A 9395-nucleotide genomic window follows, 5' to 3' on the forward strand; every position below is an offset into this window, starting at 1 on the left:
GAAATCTTATTGGGAATATGACCGAACCCTTGTGGCGCCTACATATCCCGTTGAGGCAGAAATCAGGTCAAACATAGTTCCCCTCTTGAAGGCTAACAGAAATAGAAAATTTTGACAAGAAAATGACCGAGGCCGACATAGACCGCCTACGTATCTCATTCTTGAGAATTCAGGTCGAACGTAGTTCAAGTACAATTGGAATGTTTCAAAACATAATGCAATAATGATTACAAACAAACTTTAATTACAAGGAAGTGAAGGAAAGAAGTATTATCCTTCAAATGTAGTATCTCTTGACGACATCTGAATTGGTAGCTTTTTGCCACACTCTACCGTCCATCTCCGCTAGAACCAAAGCTCCTCTTGAGAATACTTTGTGGACAACATACGATCCCTGCCAGTTAGGTGCCAATTTCCCTTTATATTCTTCTTGATGGGGGAAAATGTGTTTCAACAGCTATTGGCCTACCTCAAATGTTCGAACTCTTACTTTTTTGTTGAAAGCGTGAGTCATTCTCTGTTGATACAATTGGCCATGACAAGCAACAATCATTCTTTTCTCATCAATCAATGATAATTGCTCATATCGGTCACGAAACCATTCGTCATCGCTAAATCCAGCCTCCTGAATAATCCTTAGAGATGGTATCTCAACTTTAGCTGGAATCACTGCTTCTGTTTCGTATACCAATAGATAAAGAGTTGCTCCAGTTAAGGTTCGGATTGTGGTGCGATAACCTAGAAAAGCATAAGGCAAATTTTCATGCCAATATTTGTAGTTATCAATCATCTTTCTCAGTATCCTCTTGATGTTCTTATTAGAAGCTTCCACAACTCCATTCATCTGAGAACGATATGCAATTGAATTACGATGGATAATTTTGAATTGTTCACATATCTCTTTCATCAAATGGCTATTTAGATTTGCTCCATTGTCTGTGACGATAGACTCTGGAACTCCAAAATGACATATCAAATTGTTGCGAACAAAATCGGCCACAACCTTCTTCGTCACAACTTTGTAGGAAGCAGTTTCCACCCATTTTGTGAAATAATCAATGGCGACCAAAATGAAGCTATGACCATTTGAGGCAGCAGGCTCAATCGGTCCAATAACATCCATGCCCCAAGCTGCAAATGGCCAAGGGGAACTCATCACACTGAGCACGTGGGGAGGTACTTTGATCAGATCTCCATGTACCTGACATTTATGACATTTTTGGACAAATCGGCCTCAATCACTTTCCATAGTCATCCAAAAGTATCCCACCTTTAAGATTTTCTTTGCTAATGTAAACCCGTTCATGTGCGTCCCACACACTCCAGCATGCACTTCTTCAAGCAATCTCGTGGCTTCGACAGCATCCACATATCTTAGCAATCCTAGATTGGGAGTCCTCCTATAAAGGACTTCTCCATTCAAAAAGAAGTTGTTTGCCATTCTTCAGATTGTTTTCTTCTGACTACTTGTCATTTTTTCCGGGTATTCGCCAGCTTCTAAGTACTTTTTCACATCGATATACTATGAATTCCCATCCAATTCTTCTTTCACATGTGAACAATGTGCTGGTTGTTCTTTTAAACCTATCTCAAGTGAATCGATATAACTCTTTTCTAGGTGTTGTATCATGGACGATATGGTTGCGAGGGCATCAACAAATTCGTTCTGAATTCTTAGGGTGTGTCTGAACTCGGTCTTCCTAAATCATTTGCATAACCTCCATACCAATTGTACGTAAGGTAAGATTTTAGGATTCTTCACTGCCCATTCTCCTTGAACTTGATGAATCAACAAGTTTGAATCACCAATTATCAGTAATTCTTGAACATTCATGTCAAGAGCCATTCTAATGCCAAGAATACATGCTTCATACTTATCCATATTATTAGTGCATCGAAATCTAAGCTTTGTTGTTGCTAGATAATGTTGCCCCGATTCAGATATCAACACCGCTTCGATTCCTGATCCTCTAGAGTTCACTGCTCCATCAAAGAACATTCTCCACCCAGCATATGACTCTGATATATCTTCCCATACAAACAATACTTCTTCATCAGGGAAATATGTTCTAAGCAGTTCATATCCTTCATATACTGGGTTTTCAGCAAGGTGATCAGCCAAGGCTTGCCCCTTGATTTCTTTCTGAGTCATGTACACAATGTCGAACTCACTCAACAACATTTGCCACTTTTCTAGCTTTTCTGTGGGCATTGCTTTCTGAAATATGTACTTGAGCGGGTTCATCTTTGAAATGAGATGTGTTGTATAAGCCAACAGATAATGTCTCAATTTTTGAGCAACCCAAGTCAAACCACAACAAGTTCTCTCTAAAAGGGTGTAACGAGCCTCAAAAGATGTGAACTTTTTGCTAAAATAGTATATAGCTCTCTCCTTTCTTCTGGTCTCATCACTTGTCCCAACACACACCCGAACGCATTGTTAGAGACAGATAAATACAATAGCAAAGGACTGCCTGCATGTGGTGGCACCATACTGGTGGATTTGAAAGGTAACTCTTGATGGTGTCAAAAGCCTTCTGACATTATTCGGTCCATTTGGTTGGCGCATCTTTTCATAGTAACTTGAATATGGGCTCACATATCACTGTTGATTGAGCTATGAATCAACTGATGTAATTCAGTCTCCCCAGAAAACTCATTACTTCCTTCATAGTCTTTGGATGAGGTAAGTCTTGAATTGCCTTGATCTTGGAAGGATCAAGCTCGATACCTCTTCTGCTAACTATGAATCTGAGTAACTTCCCTGTAGGTACTCCAAATGCACATTTGGCTGGGTTCAACTTCAAATCATACATATGTAACCTGTTAAAGAACTTTTCCAAGTGTGTCAGGTGATCCGAACTCTTGCAGGATTTTATGATGACATCGTCCACATACACCTCAATTTCTTTGTGGATCATATCATGAAAAATGGTGGTCATAACTCTCATGTAAGTGGCTCCAGCATTCTTGAGGTCGAACAACATCACTCGATAATGGTAAACTCCCCAAGGTGTGATAAATGTTGTTTTTTCTGCATCTTCTTCATCCATTAGAATCTGGTGGTATCCCGCAAAGCAATCCACAAAAGATTGCAACTCATGCTTAGCACAATTATCAATTAGTATGTGGATATTCGGCAAGGGAAAATTATCTTTTCGACTCACTTTGTTGAGATCCCGATAATCCACGCATATCCTGATTTTTCCATCTTTCTTCGCCACTGGAACAATGTTAGCCAACCAAGTGGGATACTTGGTCACTTCAACGACTTTTGATTTGATCTACTTCATGACCTCATCTTTTATCCTAAAACTCAGATCGGGCTTGAACTTTCTGGTTTTTGCTTTACCGGACAGTACTCTAAATTGATCGGCAGCTTATGGGAAACAATATCAGTGCTTAACCCTGTCATATCATCATAAGACCAGGCAAACACATCAATGTATTGTCTGAGTAGTTTGACCAATTCCCCTCTTTCTGTCGCTGCCAAATGGACACTGACTCTGGTTTCTCTGACCAGCTCGTCATCTCCCAAGTTTACTATCTCTGTCTCATCCAGGTTGGGCTTTTTATCATTTTCAAGTTGCCTCAAGTCCTCGGTGAGATGTTCAGGTATCATGGTTTCCTCATCATATTCTTCACATTCATTTTCATTGACCTTACATGGTTCACCGAGTTCGTGACATGTCATGACATTGGCAGGTTTAGATTCATTTTTTCTAAAAAGAACAATAAATCAACCATGTTAGATAGAAAGAGTTTAAATGTATATACTGGAGAGCAATTCACAAAAACAGGATAATCAATTTAAAATAAAGGCTTTCATTGAAATTTTAAAAAGGCGTACAAACTTTGGTCATGAGTCATGTCAACATGAGTCATTTCCTTTTTAAACATTACAGTGAAAAATAAAGTGACATAAATGGTGGTTTCGGGCCTCGTCCGAACAACACCGATTTTCAAAATAAAACTTCAAATCTTGTCTTTGTCTACCAAGACATTCGATGGATCATAAGTGGAGTGGCCATCCAATTCTGTAGCATCTCTTCAGGTCCAGCATCTCGGATGATGGTTGTCGTGGTGCACTCCACCAAGATCACATCACAATCTTCTTCGTCAAACAATCTTCCCATCCATTCTACTAGACCATCACTCTCAAGCTCTAAAGCTTTAGCAACAAATGACTGGTACAATTCTGGAATAGGCTTCGGTATATCATAATCACATTTTTTTCTTGTATCTGCTTTAAACAATTCTTCCTCTATTGGGGTATAATCGATGCCAAAGTCGAGATTTTGAAGTGGGATAGGAAGAGGTTCAGATATGCCATCCAAATTCTTACCTAACCCACACCCAGGTTTAAAACCGCTTCTTAGCATAGTCGTGGCAAACATTTTATACACAAACGACATTGGTACTTGCGATGTCGTATCTTCGAAAGCAGTGTTCATTATCTCCACCATATGAAAGTCAGTACCTTGAGAGGAAAGAACGGAAAAACTAGGGTAACTATGGTCCCTCCCTTCACCATGGATGACAATTTCATGGTCCTCCCAGATGAACTTGTCATCCATGTGGATGGAACTGCTCCGACCGCATGGATCCATGGTCTCCCTAGTAATAAGATGTAGCTTGTAGATATACCCATCATCTGGAACTCAGTGACAAATTCTGCAGGCCCCATTTAGATACCCAAGTCTACTTCCCCCATAGTCTCTCTTTATGAACCATCAAACACCCTTACATTCATGCGACTTTGATGGATTTTCCCTACATCATAATTTTGTTGAGTAAGGGTTGATAATAGGCAGATATTGAGACCTGAGCCATTATCAATCAATACTCGAGCTACAAACTTGTCCATGCATTTGACGGTGAAATACAAGGCACAATTGTGCATCACTCCTTCGAGTGGCAACTCCTCTTCTCGAAAAGAGATTTGATGACTTCCAATGGCATGACTTACCATAATGTCCAGATTCCAACTTATTCCCATTGGTACATACGCTTCATTAAGTACCTTCAACAGTGTTTTTCGATGGTACTCAGAACTCATTAATAGATCCCAAACAGAAATTTGAGCGGGAGTCTTCTCTAAATGCTTGACAATGGAATACTCTTTAGGCTGCATTCATCGCAAAAACTCTTCAGCCTCACCCTGTGTGATCGGCCTTTTTTGGTTCTCATTTATTCGTGTTTCTTGAGCTAACTCTTTCGAAACATAGCATCGTCCAGAACGTGTCATCCCTTGAACTGTAGCCGCCTGGACAACACACTTTTCTTTGGGATGGTCATTGCTTTTTTTCTTTTGCCAAAACGAATGCCTGATGAGGTGCAGTTATTACCACAAACTCTGGACGAGCCTTTATGGTCAATGATGCCACTGTTGGTATGAGTGAGTTGACATTTGCTTCACTAGTAGTCTCATTAGCAAGCCAATCTTCATCTCTTTCAACCATGTTTATGGTTGTTACTCCTCCATGATTCGGCAATGGGTTATGACTCACATTCAGGGCAGGAGCTTGGAGAGTGATAACTTTGTGATCAATCAAGTCTTGAATATTATATTTCAAATTGATACATCCTTCTGTATTATGTCCTACCCCTCCAGAATGGTAGGCACATCATTGATCCGCTCGAAAGAACCTTGTTGTGGGATTAATAGTTCTTGCATCTACTGGTTGGATTAATCCTTCCGCTTTTAGACGCTTAAAGAGTTGGGTACGTGTTTCTGCCGAAGGTGTGAAAACTCTGGGAGGCTTTCTTTCGAGGTTAGGGCGGGGTAGATTATTGGCATTTGGGTTGTTTTGTCCAGGATTTTGGTAGGCTGGTGCATTGGCTTGGTGATTTGGTAGTGTATTTTGGTATGTTGGTGGTTGATTTTGGTAAATAGGTGGGGATTCTTGGTAGTTCGATTGTGCATAGTAGATTGGAATTGGAGCTTGTGGTGATGGGGGGTAATTGTTTGACCTGGAGAATTAGTTGGAGTTTCCAATGGCAGAACTAGACCCAAAATACCTTTGTGGTCTTGACCTCGGGCTAAAAGATACAACATACACGTCCTCTTTCTTTTTCCTAGCGAATCATGTGGCCATAGACGGCAAGGATTTGTTGGCGGCTTGCAAAGCAGTGAGACTTGTAACCTTTCCAGACTTAAGGCCATCTTCTAAGGCTTCTCCCATCTTAATCAGTTCCGAAAACTTTTGTCCCATCATGGCAACATCCTTTCATAATACTCAGGCTCCTGAGCTCAAATAAAAAAAAGTTATTTCACTTTCAGTCATCACAGGTTGTACCTTCGCAGCTTCCTTCCTCCAGCGGCATGCATATTCACGATAGTCCTCCGTGGTCTTTTGCTCGATTTTTTCCAAATAATACCTATCAGTTATAGCTTCAACATTAAACTGGAATCTTTCCAAAAAATCTTTGGCCAAATCCCTCCATGTAGACCATTGACGGAGTTCTTGAGATGTGAACCTTTCTAATGCCTCGCCACTGAGGCTTCGACTAAACAACCTCATCATTAATGCATCATTTTTCTCGATACCCACAAGTTTGTCACAATAAGCTCGTAGGTGAGCCATGGGGTTCCCAATACCATTGAAGGTTTCAAATTTTGGAATTTTGTAACCTTCAGGTATTTCCAAGTCAGGGTGCATGCAAAGGTCCTCGTACTTAAGTCATGTGATTTTCCTTAAAGATTGGACACTTTTAACTGCTTCAGATATGGCCTCCTTCGTGACATTCATTTCTTGTTCACGTTTTTCTTCTCTCAACCTCCACTCCTTCTCCATTTCTTCACAGTGATCCAGCTCCGGTTGAACATGGCTCAGGAATTGTATAGGCTGGTGGAGTTTGGAATGTTACAGAAGGGTGTACAGGTTGGCTAGGTAAAACATGTGGATTATTCGATACTGGGGGTGGGATTTGGTAGGTTGGTGTGAAATTTTGGGAGTGATTAGTGTTGGGTGCTTGGTTCTGATTTGGTAGCGGTGGTGGTGTTTGGTAGGAAGTGCTAGCGTAAGGAGGATTGGATACAATTAAGTCGATGGTAGGAGGGTTAAGAGTGAAAGTGATGGGTCCTGTGGTATGGGTAGGGAAGTAATTGGGTAATGGAGAACTTAGTGATGGAAAAGGAGGAGGAGGTCTTCTAGTTTCAATGGGGGTTCATTCTATGCAATAGCCAGTTTGGCCAGATCTTTGGTCTGTTGAAGCTCTTCCTGCATGTATGCAATTCGTTGCATTAATTGAGAGATCATCTCACTTTGATCGGTGAATTCGACATTTCTGATGGTCATATCCAATATTTTTGTTTCCTAAGAAGTACCAGTCATTTTGATTTTGCCTTTATCCGAAGAATGATCAAGGAAGGATGGTATGATTGCCTTAGATCTTGTGAAGTAAGGGTGGTCGGCCAGTTTGATCTCAACACAGATCAGGTTTTACCTGTAGAGAAGAACAACTCAAAAGACATATATGTTAGTTTTTATTTTTAACGAGATATGCAAATAAAATGACATAATAAAAACATATAAGTGTCATTTTGCTTCAATAGTAGACTAATCCACAAATGTATTTTGAATGAAAGGAGGACTCAAATGGAAGAATTATTTTTTTTGTATGCTAATTTATTTGATTGAATTAAGAAGGTCAACTTGTATAGAGTCATGCTAACTTCTTCCACTCATATGCTTTTGTAAGTGAGTTCTTCAGAATCCTTCATTAATAAGGGAGAATACAAATTTTAAAAATAGGGACCGAGCCTTAAATAGGCTGCCTACTTATCCCTCCAGGGAATTCAGGCCCGATGTAGTTCGAAATCTACCAAGTCAACCTTCCTGATACGGACGAATGGAAATTTAGAAGATATTTAGAGTAAATGGTTTATACATTTATGAGAAACTTGGGCAACACTTTAGGAGTAATTTGGACGGACTTTGTTGTTGTGGATTTAATATATGCTTATGGTGTTCTAAGAAATAAGAGTGGATTAATTCTGTCTTAGACAAAATGACACATCACAACACAAAGCAATTATATCAAGCAGCACACAAACAATTTATATCGCGCCCTAGATTTGTGACCTTTTTATGCCAGAGGTAGGCCTAAACGTCAAACGTAACGTGATTATGATAGGTTGATCTAAACCATTAATTTTTGACAACTCTAGTTTGGAAAACAAAGACCCCCAAGTTTTCATTAAATACTAATAAAAGAGTACATCGAAAAGAGAATAAACAAATCTAAGACTTTGCCTAAATCTTGCTATCAATCACGCTGGTGGAGGAAGTGAAGATGACGCTCCCACGTTGCTAGGCCCTGCTCCCGCATTGTCCAAATATTGTGTTATATTTTCCATTTGTGCCCACATTTCAGGAGTGACCACTTTGGTTCCAAGATGAGAATGTCTTATCCAGATCGTCGTCCCAATATCCTCAAAACCTTGTTCACCTTCTAGACTCATGTATTGCGATCTTCTCGAAGTCACACCTGATATTCTGGAATTTCTCTTTCTAGCCCATTTTCTATATCTATCATGGGAATATTGTTCCATTCATGAAGAATCTCTCTAGCTCTAGGGACTTCAAAGTTTGGTTCGAAGGAAATTCCAGAAATCCTCATGTTTGCTCGAAGAGGGATTACTTGTGCTTGACCAAACTGTTGAAGCACGCGCACCGAAGCATATGGCTGGAGACCTTTCAACCCAATAAGCTAGATATAGTAAAACCTCCTGCATCTTATATAGGCCGGGGAACGTGGGAGTATTGGATATTTCCACTAAATTTGGTTACTGGTGCGGGAGTCTAGATATCCATACCAGTCATCAGTACCAACCGGAGACACAAACCTTCTCATCCTGTCGTAAAAGCTGTCAATATGATTTGCGTTACTAAAGAATATGTCATCCATATTTTTTACACTGGTGAAAATGTTCCATTGCCCACATTTGTATTAGAAGTTTGCTTCCCCTCTTTTACATTTCCCAATAGCTAGAAATATTTTTGCAAAAATCATGGGAACCAGAGTGAGTTCTTCACCATTAACACATTCAAAAAATACTCAAGCCACAGAACATATGCAGGTGCTAATATGACCATGTTCTCGTGGAAACACAAAAGTCCCTAGTAAAGCCACAACAAATGCGATAGGACGTGTAGCTTGCCAATGAACATAAGTGCAAGAGAATTCTTTCTTGAACACTTTGTAACTATCCAAGTGTCCATACTACCTTTCATATAAGTAATCCAAAGAAACCCAATTATGTTCGAAGCATCGAAGTTTCTTTTCATTTTTCAGTCCTAAGTAGCGAAGAAATTTCTTCCATGATTGACTGTGTGGAATAATTTGACCTCTTCCTCGATACTTCAAACTGGTGAAATAATAGATTTCCT

General features: G+C 39.9%; 1 protein-coding gene across 1 annotated transcript; it reads right to left on the minus strand.

Annotated features, from left to right (window-relative positions):
- Nucleotides 1–457: 457 nt before the first annotated feature.
- Nucleotides 458–2245, minus strand: LOC107058846 (uncharacterized). Its single transcript, XM_015305024.1, has 2 exons — nucleotides 1727–2245; nucleotides 458–1201 (listed from the first exon to the last, which is right to left on the minus strand). Exons 1-2 carry the CDS (start codon nucleotides 2243–2245, stop codon nucleotides 458–460), a joined length of 1263 nt encoding a protein of 420 aa, XP_015160510.1.
- Between the last annotated feature and the right edge of the window lie 7150 nt (nucleotides 2246–9395).

This window comes from Solanum tuberosum, unplaced genomic scaffold, assembly GCF_000226075.1.
Source record: "Solanum tuberosum cultivar DM 1-3 516 R44 unplaced genomic scaffold, SolTub_3.0 scf00667, whole genome shotgun sequence".
NCBI classification, from domain to species: Eukaryota; Viridiplantae; Streptophyta; class Magnoliopsida; order Solanales; family Solanaceae; genus Solanum; species Solanum tuberosum.